The 21,589-nt window shown below is 42.9% G+C and overlaps 1 protein-coding gene across 4 annotated transcripts in view; it reads right to left on the bottom strand.

Moving 5' to 3' along the window:
• The window catches only part of FARS2 (phenylalanyl-tRNA synthetase 2, mitochondrial), a 531,358-nt gene that overhangs the window by 297,651 nt on the left and 212,118 nt on the right, over positions 1 to 21,589 (bottom strand). The window contains exon 7 of one of the 4 annotated variants that reach the window (XM_019522131.1): positions 14,673 to 14,980. The exons of the other annotated variants lie outside the window; for them this stretch is intronic. Coding sequence (XP_019377676.1) covers positions 14,970 to 14,980 — 11 coding nt within the window. The 3' untranslated portion in view covers positions 14,673 to 14,969. Of the gene's footprint in view, positions 1 to 14,672; positions 14,981 to 21,589 lie in introns of those variants that run through there. 4 annotated transcript variants of the gene reach the window in all.

The following is a 21,589-nucleotide window of genomic DNA, read 5'->3' as shown; positions in this document are numbered from 1 at the left end:
CCATTGTAAAAATTGCTATGGGAGTCAGAGTGTTCTAGTACCTGCTAAGCGGCAAGCATGCAAACTTTTCTGTAACCTCAGCACACATCATATAACTGACACCAATCTATGGTACTCCTAGGCAGCATGCTCATCTTGTAATTGAGGGGCCAGCAACATTTTAGGAGCAGTGGGCAGCATTAACAAAGCTAGGTCTGAAGATGGACTGTAGCTTCTGGCCCAGTAAACACCACTGCCATTTTCCACCCATTCCTCCCTGCAATGTTGACCAGGTGCAAAATCAGTGCCAGTGCCCCCCACTGCCAAATTGTCACTGAGGCCTCAGCTTTGCAGGCCAGGTCCAATCACTTGGCAGATGGGATCCAACATGCAAGGCTCTCTCTTCGCATTACAGGTATTGTACGATTAACTGGTTAACTGCATTATTACCTTGAGACCAGCTACACATGCAAAGTAGCTGTAACACCACAAGAAGCTCCAACTATCTTTAAAGTTAGACTTAAAAAATGTTGCTGGTTGCTAATGAGCTTTAATTTGCATGTATACCAGGGTCTCCCCTGTACCTGGGAGCCCCGTCAGCTGACAAGGCTTCCAGCAGCCCGGTATACCATGCCCAGCCAGGACCAGGAATCCCAGAACAGAGGGGACTGCCAACTCCAGGTCCTGGCAGCACCCCACAGCTGCTGGGACCCAGCAACTGCAGGGTGCAGCTGCAATCTCCCAGCCTCAGGGGTGCATGGAGCCCACCCCGAGCTGGGAAATGGCAGCAGCTGTGATCTTCCAGCCTCAGGGGCTCCCCACACCACTGGGGCTGGAAAATGACAGCAGCTATAATCTCCCAGCCTCAGAGGTGCAGGAGATTGCTTCTTGCTGGTGCAGGGGAGCCCAGGATCACACCCTGCACCAGCAATAAGGCACAATGGGATCTAATATGCATGGCATAGCAGGAGGCATGATTGTGTGGATCACACATTAGATCCTACTGTGCCTTTACCTGAACATGTAGAGGGAACCTAAAAACATGAGGGATGATCTCTCATCTATCTCTACAGTTCTGGAAGGAATACCACATTTTACAGCCAAGTAGTCTCAACAAGCACAAATCAAAGAGCATCTTACTTGTAGGAGCCTTCCTTATTTTTTCTGGCCTTTTGTCTATATTTAGATGCCAAACTGAACTTGAATCACAAGAGATGAGGCATCTGAGGTCTACCTGATGCCTGGAAAGAGAATGTTCAGCCCTCTCCTCAAACAAATATCTCTGAGGAAGAGCAGTATATTGACTGCTGCTTTTCTTTGTTTGATCACAAACAGTATTTGTCATGTCAATTATTGACTTTAGCTTGGCATTAGTATTATATATTGAATCCTTGGCAAATTTGTCTGCTAGATACTGCCTTTAATGCAAAAAAGGATCATTTTTGGATCTATCATATAGTTCTTGGAAATGTCATTATGCATTATCTTTTCCTTCATTAAGATTTTGGCACCCACATCATGATTGAATAAACTCAAGTTAATCCAAGCTAATTTTTTATGCCTGTACCTTAAAAATAATAAAACACTATCACATACCCATCTAGGAGTGACTCTGAAAAAAAATATGCGTACCCCAGACACTATCTACAGTTATGTGGGACTCATGAATTCATAGATAATATAAATCATCATCACCATCCCGCTGCTCATTGTTCCATATTGCTTGTCACAGGTAGATCTCCAAATGCTTTATAAAGGAGGAAAATACTATGATTCCCAGTTTATGGATAGGAAACAAAAGCAAGGAGGCAGTGACCTGCCCTATGTTGTACATAGACCAAAGGCAAAACTGAAAATAGAACCCAGGCCTCCCACATCCCAATCCAGTGCTCTTTAGTGACTACAGAGAAGGTCCTGTACTCTTTTCTTGGGCTCCTTGCTTGAGAAGAAAAAGAAGGTTTTGTGCTTAAGTCCATCCTTATTTTTGGACTGTACTGAATCACTGGGTAACTTTAAGCACATTTGAATGCTGTCCTGAAAAGAAATGTTTTCCTCTGACACAGTCCTTGGTCTTGGGATTCACAATACTCCTCTTACACCAGATTTTTATGTGTTTCTAACTTCCTGCAATTTGACAAGAAATAGTTAAGGAACTGAAATGTTATAGTGGACTTCAATAATCAGTGATAAAGCTCTGTTGAGGGCTTTCTAATTCTTCCTTTCCAGAAAGGCTTAATGTTTTGCTTGTGGCAGAATGCCATCTCTGTTTCTCCCCAAACTCTGCAATCAGTCAGATGACCAATCTGACAATTTGGTTACCATGGTCACTGCAGATGGTAGACACCCCTGGCCCCATTGGCTTCAGGTAACCCTGAGTTGTATCCTGAGTGGGATACATTCCTGAGGGAGGGGGAAACCTGCTGGCCTCACACACCGGGGTGGGAGCTTAAACCCCCTATTATTCTAAGCAATGTCATCATGACTGGGAGGGGGCTAGAGACCTTGCCAGTCTACCCGACAACCAGTGATGCATTTAAAATTGGTTGGCTGGCAGCATTGGATCAAGTAAATGAGGTCATAAGGTCTATATAAGTTAAGGACTACCCAGGAGGTGGGGCAGCAGCCATGATGAAAACTCTCAGAGAAGCTGGATCATCTAAAACTCACTCTCTCTCGAAACTCATGGTCAATGAACTGCTTGCCTCCAGAGGGAATCTCTACCTGCCTCTGGATGACACTTGTGAGTAAGCTACTTGAGATCTAACTAGATATATAGCTTGCAGTAACACAGATGCGTAATCAAAGGCTACCATGCCACTGTTTGCTCTAAGGGATTTCTCTGATATAGCTCTACCCTATACCCAATTCCAAACATACTCCCAGTAACCAATAAAGTTCTCCTCTGTCCTTGCATGGAAGACTTATTGGAAGAGGGTCTAGATTATGCCTTGGGGTCCCCTTGGTTTGGCTGAATATGGGAGACCACTATTTGTGCTTCAGACTGAGCGAAGCACCCCATGTTCTTGCAGTGGGTCAAGTACCCTCAAGGACTACTAGGCCTGTGTTTCCCAGGGGGCCCAGGACCAAGATCAGTCCAGACCCTGGGTGGTGGCAGTGTTACCCCCAGGCTTGTGGGTGTCTTCCAGGAAGGGAGTTGGCCGGACGTGAGGTGCCCCCAGGGAGGCACTCAGAGCCTGGAAGGTGGTTGGGTGCAGTGAGGCAGGTGGCCCAGCGCAGGAGCACCCACTACTGGCCTGTCACACTGCCCTTGTTTAAAAACATATTTAGTAAAAGGTGCTTAGTTGATACCCCTGGCTAGTGACATCATCTACATATTGAGAGAGCAGGTACAGGACAAAAAGCCAGAGTGCAACCATGACATCCTATAAACTGTCTTCATGCTGTCTTCCAAGTAGTGGCTCTAGGGATGAAAGAGGGCTCGCTCCATTTTGACTTCTTTGTTAAAGGTATCAACCTCTGAAAACTGTTCTGATGAGGTTAGTGATGCAAAGTGGTCTGAGAATATAAATCATTTCACATAGGTCACTGACCAGCTCTCAGACAATAATACGTTTTGGTCACTGCCAACCAGGGATAGAGGTAAACCAGGGACCAGTGGTGAAAGTTTCTGAACCCCATTCCTAATCCCCTGGGGCATCTACTCCCCCAGAGTCTTATCTGTCTGGTGCCTGGTATTTATCACAAAATTGTGAAGCATCAGCAGAACAAATAAAAAGGAATATTTTCAATTCTGTTTAAATTACAGAAAGTAACTGGCAAAGTTTCAAACCCTGTGTACATGGTATCATTTTATTCCAACGGGGCTAGGATTTAAACAAAGAAAAGAAAAATGAAAGACAGTCAAGTCTGTAATTCCAGATTATGCAAAAAATGAAGTGTGAGGAGACCCAGAAATCCTGGGTTTGCTTTCACCCAGTTACATGATGCAGAAGGCCAGCTCCAGTTCAGGACAGGGACAGAGACCACGAGGGGGAAAAGAGAAGGAAGGGCCAGGGATGAAAGAAACACCCAAAAAAAGGGTAAAGAAAAGGGAAATGACAAACGATGCAAAAGAATCGTAGAATCAAGGAACATTCAGTTTGGAAGGGACCTTAGGAGGCCACCTAGTCCAACCACCTGCTCAAAACGAGACCATCCCCAACTACAGGAGTGGGCAATTATTTCAGTGTGAGGACCGCTTAACTAGATTTGGTGAGCTGCTGAGGGCCACAAGGGTATCCTCATCCCTTGAGAAGCGTCCCACCCCCTAGTCACCATCTTGGGACCAAAAGTCCCGCCCCTAACCTCTGACCTTTGCCACCAGAAGTCCCATCCCTTGCCCCTGGAAGTAATTCTTTTGGGAAGAGGGCTTGCCATCTTAGAACTGGGAACCCCCCCCAAATTATGTACTAAAAATCAAATTTCCATCATAATATTTTAATGTAATTAAAAAATATATTTTTGTCCCGATTTGTGTGCATTTGTGCTATATATATATAGAAGTGATTGCATAATAGCTCAAAATAAAGTCTTACTTTTCTATATTGTGTGGGGTGTGGAAGGGTATGGGGGGTATGGGAAGGTTCTGGGGATGCGTGAGTGGGTCAGTATGGGATTTGTGGGGGGTTGTGGGGTGTATGGAGGGGAAGGGTGGCTGGGGGTGTGTGTGGGTGAGTGTGTGGTGTGTGCATATAGCAGTGAGTGGGGCTCCTCCCAGAGCCATGCGGATGTAAGTGTTGGGGGGTGCGGTGTTTACAAGGTATGTGATTGTGTGTGGGAGAGAGTGTGGCTGTGGGGTTTGTGGGGCAGGGTTTGATGGTATGTGGGGTGTGCATGGGAGCCCCCCTGAGTGATCCCCCTAAACCAGTCAGCACCCACCCCTGCCCCACAATAGCCTGGAGCCTGTGTGCCCTGAAGTGACTCCCCACCACCAACAGTGCACAGCCCCAGCATGCCCCACACCTGCTCTGCACTTCTCAACTGTGGTGCATCCTGCCGCCCCTGGGCATGCAACAGGGCTGAGGCAGCTCCTTTCAGCTGCTGCTGCAGGCCCCAGCCCCGTGGTAGCAGCAGGGACCAGTGTGTGCAGCCCTGACCCCGTGCACCCCGCACTAGCTCCAGGCTCGCCTGTCCAGGCTGAGCAGTAGCAGCGGCCAGGCAGAAAGTGTTGCTCGGAGCTGGGGAAAGTGGCCCCTCCCTTTCACCACTGCCAGGCAGTTTTTGGTGCAGCTGCCTGAAGTGTGCTGCACTGGGCTGCCCTGTGTCTCCATCACCACCACCTACGGTGCCTCTGGGCTCTCCTGCGGCTGCTCTGCACTGCCACTGCTGCTGCACTGGGCAGCCCAGAGGTGGCAGTGACAGAGCCACAGGGCAGCCTGGCGCGACACAGGCTCTGGGCAGCTTCATCAAAATGTGCTCAGCAGCGGGAGGGGGAGGGACCACTTTCCCTTGCTCTGAGCAACACTTTCTGCCTGGCCGCCACCACTGCTACTGCTGCTCAGTCCAGATGGGTGAGCTCAGAGCAGGTGCTGGGGCCCAGGCTCAGCAGTGGCGGTGCAGGAGAGAACCCACTGCTCAGCATAGGGCAAAAGCAGCCCCTGCCCTCCCACTGCCAGTGCTTCCAGGTGCAGGTGCGTGGGTCTGCCCTCCATCTGCTCTGTGCTGCCACCGCTGCCCCACATGGGCTCCAGGCAGCTGCACCTGGAAGCAGCAGCAAGGGGGAGGGGCTGCTTTTCCCCCCACACTGAGCAGCAGTTTGTCCCATAGGTGTATTTTGCCCACCCCTCCCCAACTATATCACCTCAGCAAAGGCTTTGTCTATCCAGGTCTTAAAAAGATAAGAATGGAGATTCCACAACCAAGAATGGAGATTCCACAACCTCCTTGGGTAATCTGTTCTAGTGCTTTACTACCCTCCTAGTGAGAGAGTTTTTCCTAACATTTAACCTAAACTTCCCTTGCTGCAACTTGAGACAATTGCTCCTTGTTCTGTCAAATTTTTGAGCCTGCATTTTTAACCTGAAGTTGAAGGGCCCACAACTCAGTATTCCACTTGCTGACTCTGCAAACAGGGCCCAGGACAGTCAAAAGTTCTCAACCCTACAAAGGTTGCTCTTTCTGACTGAAGAGCTCAGAGGCCCACACCAAGGTTTGAACTGCACCCTTCTAGCAGCTCACCACGCAGGCCCTTGAACCACAGAACACAGGCAGGAGGCTGCCTCTGAAGAACCCGAGTGTCCAAACTGCCTCCACACACCCACTAGGAAAAGGAAGGCATAGACTTGGGAGACAAAAAATGTTAAATGATGCATTGCGTAATATACCTCCTCGAAACGTACAGAAATTAAAAAGTATTGCTTACTTCCATCTTAAATGGATTTACCAATTATTGTTACAAACACCTCTTCCTTTTATATGATTTCTGAGGTGCTAGGAAAAATATTTTTTTAGTTATCATTTTGTTAATTAACAACCCCTTTAAGGACTTTTCTAAACCAAAACAGAGGAGGGGAAGGGAAAAAAAGTGTTAAAATATATGAAAAAGTTACTGTAAAACTAGTAGAATTGGCAGGCTGACCCAGAATCAGATCTGGTGCTGTAAGTTATATTTTCTTTTTCTTTAAAAATTAAATTGACCGGTTTGAAAATTAATTATGGCATTTCACCTTTAAGTTCTGTTTCCATAACAAGACAACTGAAAGGTAATTTTCATAATTACTGGACTTTTCGATGAACCTGCTGTCCTATTATGAAGCTGGAAGGGGTATGTTATTCTTTATATAATAGAACAGCCAAAATGTAGACAATTTTTTAAAGACTTTGAAGTGGCATATAAAATGCCACCATCTCCAGGACTCTGAAAAAAAACAAACAACCTTTAGCTGCCAAACAAATTACATAGGCACAAGGTTGCAAAAAAGTATTAACATAAATCGGTTTATGTATACAAGATTTATCATGTTAGAATAAACTATGTTTTCAGGCTACGCTCATTCAGGCTTCAGTTGTAGCAACAAAGGGACTGAAATAATCAAATTACAAAGCCCCTAAAGCATTTAATAATCACAAAAATGAAGCAGATGCACTAATAAAATTAACACTAATAAACTGGGTCAACGCTGAGAAAAAGGAAAGAGTAATGACAGAGAAACAGAACTCCACACACAGATGCTGGAACCTGCCTCCTCCAGGGTACCATTTTCAACATTGTATTCCATACACAGTACTCTGCACTGCACAGTAATGACTAAGGATGATGCGGCTCTTTGACCTCTTTAACAGAGGCTGTCTCTATAGGATCCTGACTTGCTGCTGCTAGCATTCAAATAGCTACTTAACACAGAAGGCTTACAAGGAAATGCTCCTAGTAGCAGTACTTCATCAAGCCTTGGCATTAAAGAGGTCTATTTTCCACTATCATGAATGGGGAAAACAGGACTGGTATGTCACACAGAAAGTGTGGTCTACAGAAAGAAATACAGGAGTCAGATACTGCCTAGTTCTAAACTCACCTCTAGCACTCATGGTATGGGCTAATTTACACTGTGGATATTTGCTTTAGAGTCAGATTCTATTCATTCTTTCCCTCTTTGAGTGGCATCTTCCTCTGCAAATGATCCTTTAAAAAGCAAGGGAGCAACTTGCTGAGGTAGGTACAATTGATTGGGTTGGTACAGTCTAGCTTTTCTTTTTTATATAGTGCTCCATACATATATAACATATGGTAACCAATTCTAATTAATGAACCAATCCTGGAGGACTACTGAGCACCAACCACTTCCAAGCTCAGTGGGTGCATCTACATGTGCATAAAGGTGCTTTTTCAAATGCACATTAAATTTAGTACCTCCAATGTGAGGTACTAAATAAATGAGCATTAGGCTGCCTTAATGTGCAGTAATGAGTGCACGCAGTTCTTAAGTGACGCTAAATGTGCAGTAGCTTAGTTTACTGTGCATCAAAGTAATTGCATGTTTTTTACATGACACTTTAAAGAGCAGTAAACCAAGCTACTGCGCATTAAAGCACATGTGTAGATGCGCCCAGTGACTTAAGGGGGTGCAGGCCTTCTTGGAATGTGATCCACTGTTGTTATGAAGCAAGCATATAAATGATTAAAATGATTGTGGAAGTGACTGAATGTATTAATGTTATAATATAGATACACAAATGACTAAAACAAGTGTATAGGTCTGGGGTTTCAGGGAAACAGCCATCTCTGCTCAAATGGAATGATGTAGAAAGAAGGTATACAGACACAGTCAAAGAATTTTTTAGGGAAGAACAATAAAATCCTGCTTATCTTTCTCTATTTCCTATGCACTGCCGTGTTCACACAAGAAAAGCTCTAGCACAGCAGTAAAACAGCAGAGGAAGAAGAGCAAAGGCAAAAAACTGAACTGTTCATTAAGACACAGGACTGGAAAGAGCTGACATGCATTATAGCGCTGCAGAAGATCATTCCTCTTAACTCTGACACAAAAGAACCAAGAACAACCCTAATAAAAAAATCAAGAACAGAAAAGTAAAGTCAAGAACACTGAAAAGAAGGGAGTGGTACTAAAGATACACAAAAGCTGAATATTTAAATGTTCTGAATAATGGAAACATTTAAAAAGAAGCCTAACTGTTATTACAAATCCTAACATTAAAACTTCTACTTTTTAAATCCCACTCCTCAAATTAAGACCAATGCTAGACTAGAGACACTAAGAGAATTTCTGGTGCAAGGCCAGAGGCTTTGGAAATGTATGAAGAGGATAAAGAGCTAGTAAGAAATCTAGAAAGTCATTCCAGGAATCTGGCTTCAGGCAGCTGTCATTTCACATTGGCACGTATCAATGTAGAGAGAAAAAAAAAAAAGACACAGATGATCATACAGTGACTTGTAAAAATTAATACTACATCTCTTGTTCAAAATCATTTTCTACAACTATGCTCAGGGAAATCCGCAGTATTAACAAATTTGTAAGGGAGCGAAGACACGTAACCTTGAACACTTGAACTCGAACGTGTTTTACCAAGAATGTTGCTGATTGGGAACCATTGCAAAAGTGTCCCAGTTTAGAGGTGTCCACACACACACTACCATGGGTTCTAAGAAGAATAGTCAGCTTTTAGGCACTGCAATGTTGTCAATGACAGGAGAGGGTGGTAGTGTATAACCAGGCCGGCCTGCCCCCCAGCGGCAAGTGCCTTAGGGCGTTTTTACATGTGCCCTGATACAGCGCCTGGTGCTTTTAATTAGCGAGCTGCACTAATTAAAAGCGCCCGCATATCATGTGCATCAGTGGTGCAGCAAGTCCCCATGCTGAGAAAATGGTGGTGGGGCATGTTGAACTAAAGCATATCGAACGTGTTTTATTTCAAAGTGCACCGCCGCCATTTTCTCAGCACAGAGATGCGCTGCACCATTAATACACGTGACGAATAAAGCTGCCAGAGCACATCAATTTACATGCTCCTGCAAACTGCTCCAACGCACTGGATTTCTAGCATGTTGGAGCAGGCTCCCCACGTGTGTAAGCACCCTTAGTTTCCCTGATATTCCCTTAGGAGGGGAGGAAAACTGCAACTGGCTGAACACCAAAGAAAGAGAAGATGATGTTAATTGCCTACAATTGCAATTTTCTGATCCTTCTCCTCACAGATGTTGAGTTTAATAAAGACCACTCTTGCACTTTATCAAAATCTGCATGGTGGTGCTCTGACTTGGGGGGTGGGGGGACTGCCTACACCCCTGCTTCTGGGTTCTTGGGAGCTGGATGCTCAGGGGATATCAGAGCTTTTGCAGCTTTTACAGGGCACTTTCCCACAAGTCATTTAGCAATTGACTTCAATTCCTTACAAGGTACGAGGGTTTGGTACATCACAGGCTGATTTGGGGGTGAAGAAGTGGCCAGTTGGTTGGGGGAGCCTGCCCAAACCCCTGCTTCTCCCTTTCCAGAGGGCTGGGTGATCCATAGGGCTGCCCAAGGTCTCTTGCTCAGGATACTACTGCCTTAAAAGGAATTTTCCTAAGGGTAGTTAGGTGGGAGGATGCCTGGACCCTGCTTCTGGATTCCTGGGAACTGTGCAGTCTCTACCACTTTTAAACAGTATTTTCCCCTGAGCTGCTTATCAGTTTCATCCCATTTATGGCAAACAACCAGACTTAGGGGCATCACAGGCAGATGGGGGGTTAGGGTATCCAGATGGGCAGAGGGGTTCTGGGTTTTTGGGGTGCTGGGTATGCTGGGGAGCTGTGCAAGGTCTCAATGTCAGCTGCCAGGAATGGAATGAAATTGAGCAGTGGCTTTGGGAAAAATGCTGTTTAAAAGCTGCAGAATCTTGGGCAGCTCCCCAGAACTGCAGAAGCAGGGGTTTCCCCCACTATCCATCTAGCCACCCCCCAGCCCAAATTAGCCTGGGATGCCCCAAAGCCTGGTTCAGTTGCTACCAAAGGAATGAAACTGAAAAGCGGCTGGGGGGAAAAGTACTGTTTAAAATTGCACAGATATTGGGCAGCCCACCCCAGATCACTCAGCACCCTGGGAACCCAGAAGCTGGTGTGCCCCATCTACACCTGACCACTCCCTCAACCCCAATCAGTCTTGGAAGGCAAGGAATGGGTCAAATACAAGAAATACAGATTTGGGCAGTAAAGTTCTGGCTGCACACCAGAGTACCCAGTTGCCATGCAAGGGTTGAGGGGGTAGGGGTGGGAAGGGAGGAAGAGTGGTAAAGTGTGAGATGTTGGAGGACTGACCAGACACTAGTCAAAGAAAGCTTGGTGTCTGCACTGAACCAATCCAAGGAGGACCATTTCAAAATAATATCTGATTTTCCCAATGTACTTTTGAAATGTTCCAGGAGGATTAAGGCAGACAAGGCTCTTTGGGTATATCAGATATATTTTATTAGACCAATGAAAAAAGCTGGAAAAATTCTTCTTTGTAAACTTTCGAGTACAAACACTCTTTGTCAGGCTGCAGTTGGCCTAATACAAGATACTGGATTTACTCAAAGAACCTTCTCTGCCTATGTCCTTAGCTTAGACCAACATGGCTACAACCTGTACCCATGAAGATTAAAAACTTCTAAACTGGCTTTTATATCCAGACACTTGCAGTTAAACAGCATTTAAAATGACTTAAGTGTTATGTTTGTGCACACCCTAAGAGGGGATAATAAAAAACCTCAGTGGTGATGGCAAAGAGAAGATGACTGACTCCCCTGCAGTCTTTACCTAGTCCCCTCCCAACTAATGAACTGGCTTTTGGGGAAAATAAATGATTCAGCAAAGGCTTCACCACTTATGAACAATAAACCCTTTAAAATGCATATTATCCTCATGTGCTCAGTGTGATCCATAGAACAGGGCAGTGAACTAGAAATTAACCTTTCTGTATGTTTGTTTCCCCTCCCCACTTTTTGTCTGACTTGGCAATTTAGAATGCAAACTCTTTGGGGCAGACACCATTTCAAATTGTGTATCTTGCCTAGTGCAGTACAGTCCTCTTTTCAAACACGACCTCAAGCCACTATCATAATATAAATACATAATGCAAATGTATCCTCTTTCTTTCTCTTTTCCCTTGCTGCTCATTACAAATCTATCAAAGTGTGAGGAAAACAGCACTAAAAACACCACCTGAAGTTTGGGATTATGCTATATTGTTTCAATGGGACACAGCCCCATTTTGACAACACGCTAAAATCAGGGGGTACATCTACAAGTGCACTTTATTGTGGAATAGGTTACTTAGCTCTGCAGTAAAGTGTCACTATCTACACATGTGCTGGTATTAGGGCTCAGTGGATTAACTAACTCCGCCATAAAGTAGTATTGTTGGGGACAGTACTGTGTTACAGTAGAGTCATTTACTGCCAAAACGCAAATGTAGACAGTGACAGGGGCTGGCTGGGGCACAAGGGTGCTAAAGTGTGGGGGCTGCCTGCCACACAGCTCTGCGCTCTCAGCAACCTCATACCTCAGCCAGCCCCTCTGCAGCTCAATGTCACCACCTGAAGCCTGGGAATGACTCCCCATGCCCCCTGCCAGCCTGGGGCTGATCCACCCCAGCTAACATGTAGATGCTGTACCCAGGAGCAGCCAGCTCAAATAGCTCCACAGTTTATTTCATCACATTAATTGCACATGTAGATGCCCCCAGGAAGAACTATTCTATACCTTAAACAACATTTTAGTGATCTTGCCCTTGAAACCATATGTCCACAGGACTCTCACTAACATACTGTTGTTTTTGCACATTTCCACCACAACTTAAAATATTCAAGAAACATATGCTGTAAATCCTCCAAAGATTTCAGTAAGAGTTATCTCTCCTTTTAGTTCGGTACTTATCTGTCCATTCTTAGATTATGAACCTATCAGGGCTCCAGATTGCCCATCTAGATGGTTTGGTAAGTACATAGCGCAAAGTGGATGTTCACATAAAAATATTAAGTGGATATTTATTCGGCATTGTCAGTATTTAGTGTCCTAAATTCCTGCAGGGTTAAAAACACACTGCATGGAGGGCAATCCATTTACAACAGGTAAATCTTTTTATCAAGTTTCAAACTACCAGCTGTGTCCATGGATTTTAGAACAGGCTTTCCTCAAAGGACATTTGAAAGACAAACCTGACAAGAATACACCATTTCTTTCTCCACGGTAAGAATTGTGAAAATTTTAGAAATAAACTTTTTGCACACTTTCCTGGGGGAAAAAAATCTCTCTACTACTCAGCTAAACTCTTTTTGGCATTTTTGGCCCATGGAAGAGCAAACAGAATAATAAGAGGCATGGGCAAGAACTGAATTTATGACAAACATTAGTAAAAACAAGGGTTATTTTACCTAGAAAGGGGAAGTGATATATAGGAGTTGATTGAAGGTATAATGAAAGTGATCAATCTTTCCTTTCTGCCTCTCTCATAATATAGATAAAAGTAGAACAACAAACTAAAGTGTGTGTGTGGGGGCCAGTATTTCCAACTCTGAGAAATAAACAATATGAGGTTCCTATCTGTGTAGAATAGGGAAGATTTTTAAACAAATATACTGAGACATGAGTAAGAAAAGCTTTTATGAGTCTTCCAGGTCCTACAAACAATAAAACATTACTTAGAATTAATGGAGGAAGTAGGTTAAGACTGGGTGTGCCACGTATATATTTTTGTATGGCTTAATCTATGGGATTATCCACTCAGAGTATAAAATGATTATAATTATGAAACATAACCTTAGACAAACAAGTAAATTAAACAGCTTTTTGACACATCCAGAGCAAGGATACCACACTCCATAGATCAATGACCTAATCTGGAAAAGCAGCTCCTACTCTCCAATATTTGAAGTTTTAAAGTAGCTTTGATATTCTTTAATAACCACCATAGGCTGCATTTGCCCATAAGGCACGTCAAACAAGAGGTTCTACTGCAGACCAAAGTCTTCTGACATCTGCATTTCACTCCTCCATTCTTTCCTCTAGCAACTTCAACTCTTGACCTGACTGGTGCAAATCTTCCCAAATTCATTTCCTTGGAATACATCCAACGATTCCAATCATCCTCTACTTTTTGATAACTGTAGCTGATCTAGTTTCACAGAATTTTCCCTCTTACTTCAACATCCCCTATCCTGCAAAACCTCTCTGTACCATGCAAGTGAAGTACAAAGATTGTGCAGGAGTGGAGGAGTAACTCTGGAGGAGCACTTTCCTAGAACAGAGGCACTATAGAATTCCTGACCTTACAGTAAGCCAGATGGTAAAACAGACCCCGAAGTTAACTGACTTTTAGAGCTATGCTGGCTTCAGAACATCTCAAAATCTAAGAACTGAAATGCCTGTTTAAAGCTACCTGTGTCCCAGTGCATCCCCATCACTTGAGAGGAGTATCACACAAACGGGTATGGACATCCATACATTTGAATCCATTTCAAAAAAGGGGAACATGTAAAAAGGGGAGCCACTGATTGAGAATGTGCAGCAGTTGTTATGTTCTAACAATTCGTAGAAGGGACCTCTGGCAATCTTCTAGTCCAACACTTTGCCACAGACAGGATCATCCCTATCCAAATCATTTTATACAAATCCTTGTCTAACCTATCAGTAAAACTACAGTCAACCCTGACACACAACCACAAGGCATAAAACCCTAGCACACCACAAGTAAAGCAGGGGGACAACCGGGGCCAGTGTTCTGCTGCTGTGAGTTCCATGTGAATGAGACAGGAATGCTACAAATGTAGCAAAACAGCTCCAAATTAAGCCTAGATGGAAAAAATGCTGAAGTTGGAGCTGTTTTGCTACATTTGTAGCACTCCTGGCTTGCCCATGTGCAACTGGTAGAAGGTAACAGCTGCTACATGTTTCATCAAGACGCCCCTCCTCACTTTCCCCTTTTGAAACCGCTCTGCACATACGTGTCATTCCCAAACTATGTCCCCTTGCTTCATCTTTCATGTGATAAGAACATTCATTTTCAGAAGCAATGCTCAGGAAAAGGATATTTCTTGAGGGGGCAGGGTAGGATATGGATTTTCCATTTCACTAGAAATCCTGCGAATGCCAGTTCCTGTGAAATGAAGTGCAAATAACAACAACAACCTCCTATAAAGCAAAAGTTTGAAAAAGAACTGTCTGATTGTTCCTTTTTATTTGTATATATGTATAAAACAATGGCTTCTAGAATAAAAACCAGAATTGCTCTTTCCTCAAAATGGGACACTCTTGAAATACTTCCTTTCGTTTTTGTAAATGGAATTTGGTCAAAGTCAATATGTTTTACTAACCAGCATTCACTAGGCAGCATTTCCTGTTGAAAAAATGTTTTGATAAAAATATTCCTCACAAGCTCCACTCCAGCATCCTGCCAGTTGATGCTTTCACCTGCTGACTGCACTATGTGCATGTGATTGGGATGTCTGTGACCATTTGACGAGAAGCAGGGAACAAAACACACCTGAAGGAGCCTGGGCTATTCTGTGTTGGCCTCCCAACATCACCAGTGTCCTACAGAAGAAACACAGCAGACTTGTTTCTCAGCAACCAAAAGTACACACAGGGAGAAACTAATCAATATAGATCAAACTATAACCCCTTTATAAACAAAAGTACAACAGTAATTTACTCAGAAATTCAGATTGCAGAATATGCTCCCTCATGGTCCGACCTTTTTTCTCCCCCTCAGACTGAACAAATATTTGTATCTGATAGCTCAATGAATTACCACTGGGCAGGGAATGTTGTAACAGCTACCTGAATATGATAAGAAAGATGAGACACATAACAGAGAGTCCAGCAATCTCCAAAGCAGTTTTGCATACTCTCAGCCTACAGAATACAGGCCAAGCATGACCTGTCAGTTAATAATGCAATCGCTTTTGATTTTAATACAATGTTGTAGAACAAGCCAATCATTTATTCTGTAGTCTTCTAGCATAACAGCATAAACAACAATATTCTTCCCCCAAATATGGCATTTTTATTTCAAGTTGTACGTGAATTAATTGAAATTCAAATTTGGATGCTTTCTGCATGCACAGTTGAATACTTATCCTATCTCTTAGTCCGCACTGCAGTAGCCCAATACTACCATGTTAAATTGCTGAATAAAATGAGAATGAAATTACACACAAATTACTTTCAAGGTTATTCATACTGTCTTTATTTTAGTGGAAGGGGATATTTATTCTTAGGTTCAGACAAGTTCCATTACAAAAAATCAACCCAGTATATGCCTGCATTTGTTTCTAAGTGCAAAAAAGAAAAATACTTGCCATTTGCAATTATTAGTTATGAGACTACATAATACAGATTGTTGTGTTACGATATCACTGAACTGAGCCAAAAGTTTATCTCACTGTCTTCCACCTGCCTCCACACTAACTATCAATAAAGCTCTGGGGAAAGCCAAAAGACCTTACACTGGACCAAAAGGAAATTCTGCTTCACCAATGGAGAAAAAATGGAGCAAGAATGAGTTCTGAAAGAGTGGGAAGAGAAGCAAAAGCTTGAGGAAGGGAAAAAAGAGGTTTTGGCTGGGTCTGTCCTTTCAGTGATGGAATCCTAGCAAAGTTATATCAAGGAACCTGGCTTGAACACAGGTTTCCTCTGACCTGGTTTCAAAAGAGGTGTAAGCCATCTCATTTGGCTTGGGAAGTGTGTGGGGAAGGGAGGGGGATAATATGCCAACCACTGGAGAGCAGAATTTGGGGAAGGGTGGAGTCTTACCTGCCACATCCCAGGCTCTCCACACACTGATGGCAGCTGCTACTGCTATAGCTGCTAATGTTATAAAGTGGCCTGGGGCCACTTCACCTGGGGGACAGGCTCATGCACCAACTGTAGCAATCCTGCAGCAAGGGCATCCCAGGGGCTGCCAGTCTAAATCAGCACTAAAGCTGGTGCCCCACTTCCCCATCCCGAGGTATGCTAGTGGGTTTCAGACATGGTTCCAACCCACAGCAGAGACAGACACAAAAAGGGACATAAACTATTTTACTTATCCCAACACTGTATGAAGTTTTAAATGGAGTAAGAGCTAGTGAAATATTATCATGTTAGCTGTCTAACAGTTGGCCATCACAGTGGAAATATCTGTCATTGTGCTTTCACTGGTGTGGACTGGATGGATTCATAGGGCAGAAAAAGTTCATAGGACTAAGGGACAGACTTTATAAATAGTAAATAATGTAATATCCTATTCCTGCTGGAATTATCTTAAGCAACGTAGTAGAAAAGGAGAAAATGGAAGTGAGATAGAACAGTGTTTGGTGAAAGCTCATAGGCTGGGTATGAACTGGATACTGAGAGAGGACAGATTTCTTCAGGAAGAATACAAGTGAATATAAGTAAAAAAAAATGCAGAGAAAGAAAGGATTTATTTTTAGGGTAAGAAGGTAAAACTTTTAAAAGTTCACTTTGTTTAAAAAAACTTTTTGCCTCAATAACGGCAGAACTAATTCCATAAGCTTGTTAATGATTTTGTGTGTTTTGACTAGCCTTGGTTAAACGAATCTCCCAAGAGAAGTCTTATGAAAGCTTACCAACAATAGGTAGATAGATAGAGAGAGAATCCAAGGTATTTAGTAAAATTTCTCATGACTTTGAGGCCCTAATTTTAATTTTCAAATTAAAATCCTATCATTTAAAAGGATTAAAAAAAAATCCCACCATTCTCCATTTTTCATGTGACACGGTCATAGACATGATCAGCACAGGTGCTCAAACTGAATAACATCTGTTGGAAATTGGAAGGGGCTGGAGGCAAGGCATTTTCTGTGACAGTTTCAACCCTGCTTTAGACTAAAGGGATGTGTCCAGATGAGTGCACACATGCATTTCCCTGGGGACAAACTGCAGTGGCACATAGTTGTGCTGCTGCCATTTGTTCCCAGGGAATGCCTGTGCATGGGCACTCTGGTCTATGGCAGGTTGCCTTGGGTGGGGTAGGGAAGACTGGGGCCAGCATCTGAGCTGACCCCAGCAGCCTTACCTGGGGACCTGGGGGCCTCCAGTGGCAGCAATCTGCACATGCAGAGCCTGGCCGGCAGCTGGAGCATAGCTCTGGCTGGTCAGGCTATGGTTTTGCGCGATGCATACTGCCGCCACGTGTACCACCTTGCTTTCTTCAGGCACAGGTTCCCAGTGTCAAAAAACTCACTGTGCTGCAAATTAGCAGTGCGGCAAATGTTTGCATGTGCACCGCATGTGGTTTGCAGTGCTGCAGACATGTCTGAGGCACCACATACCACATGTGCGCTCATCTGGACGCACACAAGCAGCCCAAATTTGGTGACATTCTAAGGACTTTCCAAAGGATTACACTATATACAAAGTATTGCTGGTTTATGCCATGAATACAGTCATTTTTATATATTAGTATCTGGTCAGCTATGCTTTTGAGGTAACGATCATTTTAATGTTATGAAAACACTAATTTTATTGTTAGTGTTTGTGAGAACATCTACTGCCTTGGATAGTTATTTATTTTTTAATAAAAATAAGTAATCCTGGATTCACCATTGATCCACCCAAGCAGTCTCACTGAATCCACAAGACTCTATATGGAGACAAGAATCCTTTTGGACAAAACTAACCATGCATAAAGCCCCTGAACTGAGAACAAGGACCCTGTCCTCTTATGTCCGCAGAATGCCATGCATGCTTATTATACTACATAAATAAACAGCAATAACAGCAATAATGGTTCCACCAGAACTGTGCAATCTATTCTTTTTTTTAAATGAACTGGCACTAGAATTTGATTGCATGTGCATGCCTTTATGTGCATATATGCACATAGAGAAAGACTGAGAGAGATGACAGGACAGATAATCAGCTGGTGCAAGATATCAGCTGGGGCCATAACAGTCTGAAGCAGCTTGGGACCTGTCCTTACGTCTATGAATTTTTATTTTAATCCCCTTTGCACATTTGCATCTTCTTGTCAAGCAAGATGAGCCATGACATTTGAGACTTAAAACCTTTCACTGACTGATGAGTAAAGATTACCTCTCTTTAGTCTCAAGAACTGTAATCTTGTGGGGGAAATTCTCCAATGGGTGGGGAAAAACCCTCTGTTTTTTAAGAAAAGAAGCTTCTTACAAAACAGAGAAGCCAACAAATAAATAAATAAATAAATAAATAGGGGCAAGGGTGTTTGCTGTGCTCAGAGGGACTGGTGCTTAGACGTGGTCCCAGCAGAGATAAAATGAGTGGGCAGAATGCAGATTAGGAAATCAAAGATTCAAAATGATAAATGGGGCATAAAGCTTGACTAAGAAGTTTAGCACACTAATATTTCTAAGACTGTCCATTGATCTTACCATTGCATCTACACACATTTCAAATCTGTTTGTCTATGTAGAAACAAAGAGAAGACAGGCATACTTCCCTTATGAAAATAAAAATCTTTTGAATAAAATTTCCTCTCTCATTTTTTCCATTCTCCCATCAATTTAGGCACACCAAACAAAGATTTCTCTGTGGAGAGAAAATATTCAGCTCCCACACCATAATACCAAGGGCTTGCTAGAGTTTCTAAAAACAGCTACTGGCACTAGCATCTATTAACAGCTTGTTGTGGAATTATCTTCTATTTCCTTTTCCATAATCGAGACATTTTAATATTAATGTTAAAATAAAATATATTTTTTAGGAAATGGTTAAAGGATCACAGCTTTTGGTCCTTCTGAGAATGTTTTTAAAGGAAATCTGTGCTAGTAATAATGATGTGAGGCTATAAGTCCAATTAACAGTTTGCAATATGTCCCAATTCTTTTATTCTTTACTGGTAACACCACAGGCAGCATTAACTGTCTAATAAATAGGTGAGTGCTGCTTAACACTTAGCCATGTTGCAGCACTTTCCCTCACTCCTGGCATCAATTCTCTCTTTCCCTTGGTTATTAGCAGATCAGCCTGGCAATGTGGGGATGCTACCATGTGGTGCATTCAAACACACATACACCCTTGTGATTCCCCTGGGCTCTGAAAGGCAGGTGGTACATTCAGAATTTGAAAAGAAAGCTTCACCAGCTACTGTCTGAAACTCTTTAAGAGGTGTTTTGCTAGTTAATCAACTGGACAAAGATGTTACTTCTGCCCTGAAGGCCTTGTGTTTGCATGTCAGCTTGAGAATATGCACCACACGTTTAAAGCATTTTTAAAATACTTTTAATTTACTGAGTTATAAGGACTGGTATTTCTGGGCATGACAGCAAAATTGGATTCACCATGTGAGTGGTATGAAATGTAACAACAAGCTCATCTACAAAGAATATGAAATTGATTGCAGGGTAAAGAAAGGTTGAGATCCCATAATAATGACTGTAAGATTAGTAGCCTTAATTAGCTATAAACTAAATTGATGGGGCCAGTGCCTTTTAGCAAAGCTTCAATGTTTAGTTCTTTTTAGACCTGAGAGTAGGGAGTAACTACAGAAACGAGCATGCATGACAGATTAAAAGGATGCTGACAGAAGTTTTGTGTTCAGACAACATTTCATAGAATTGGGTCCTGGTCTGTGATTAGGGTTCCTAGGCAGTACAGTAATATAAAAAATAAACAGCAATAGTAATAATCTACTAATGAATACTAATGCAAACTGACTGACCTCTACTGAGCCCCCTATCAGGCTATACTTGGGGTAGGAAATAACTTTTTATTTACTTAAAGAAAGACATTCAGAGCAGTACAAACTTGGCTAGCTTTACATAAGTACAATATATGCAGGTCCTACAAATCCTCTCACAGCCTGTTGTATGTCTACCAGCAACCCAAATCCTGGAAATGCAAGATTTTCAATGTGTTTGTAGCCCCCCATTTTCTCCCATACCACATGCCCCGAATAAGACATGCACCTTGTTTTTGAAAAGCAGAATGAAGGGGAAAAAGATCTTTCCTTGAAAATACTGGTAAGTATGGTATGCTTCCAAGTGAGTCAGCAGAGTCAGCTGAGGGCCCAATTCTCCTGGGGCTGAACTGCCCAACCCCTCTTCTTAAAGCAGGTAGTTTCATAGTTGGTAGGGTCAGAAGGGACCTAAGCAGATCATCAAGTCTGACCCCCTGCCATGGGCAAGAATGAGTACTGGGGTCAAACAACCCCAGCAAGGTGATTATCTAGCCACACAGCTAGTTGAGCAGGCACCTCTGGCTGCCCACCCAGATCAAGAAGAGGGGCCAGGCAACTTGACTCCCATTGAATCAGACATTCTGCTCCCCACATTTCCCTGTTTGAGACAGGCATCCCACTTTTCAGCAGTCAATTTTTTTTTTAACAGGTGCATGGGGTACCCAAGAAAATACAGGATTAAAAAAACCCCATGAAAGATGTCACAAATCACATCTCATGAACATACACGGTGTTATATATTCAACTACATTAGCTGCCTATTCACATGCAAAGTCAGTAGAGCAACAGAAAAAAGAAAAATAGCATTATTACATTCTATTACTATAACCTGAGAATTTTTTTTACATTTTTTTACTCCAAAACCCGGATTTTCAAATAAAATCAAACCAATACCTACAACTGCTTCCTATATCTGTAGCTCTGACGGAAGGAAAAAGAGGGGAGAGCCACCATTTCCACAACTGGTTCAATGAATGAGAAATCAACAGCTTTGATGCCAGTTTTCCTTAGGAGCCTTTTAGCTAAACCAAAGAAAGAGGAGTCCCATTAGAAACACAAGCAAACCCCAGGTATCTCATCCAGAACCTGCTTTCCCATCTTGAAAAGCCAGGCCCACAGTTGGCATCAAGCAGCATATCTTCATTAAAGTCGCCAGCTGATGATTTGCCACTTAATCTCTCTGGTAACATTCAAAAGGCCAGCAACATCGTCAGTGGAGTGTGAAATTGTTGATTATAAAATGGTACCTCTCTTCTTAAAACAGACTGTGGTCCCCTTTAGAGGTAGCGTCCCTAAATCCCTGCAAATTGTTCAACCTCCTAGAAATGAAATAAAAACTCTTGGACAAATAGCTGTTTACAATTAAAAAATGAATGTCCATGTTAAATTGTTTCACTGTTTGTACTGTCCTTGGAGGCAGTGAGACCGCCCTCTAGTCTATAGGGTCTGCTTTATGCTACCAAAAAAAAAAAAAAAAAAAAAAC

Source organism: Gavialis gangeticus, unplaced genomic scaffold (genome assembly GCF_001723915.1).
Source record: "Gavialis gangeticus isolate Ggan-Ray unplaced genomic scaffold, GavGan_comp1, whole genome shotgun sequence".
In the NCBI taxonomy this organism is placed as follows: Eukaryota; Metazoa; Chordata; order Crocodylia; family Gavialidae; genus Gavialis; species Gavialis gangeticus.
This window is presented reverse-complemented; position numbering and strand designations above follow the sequence as displayed.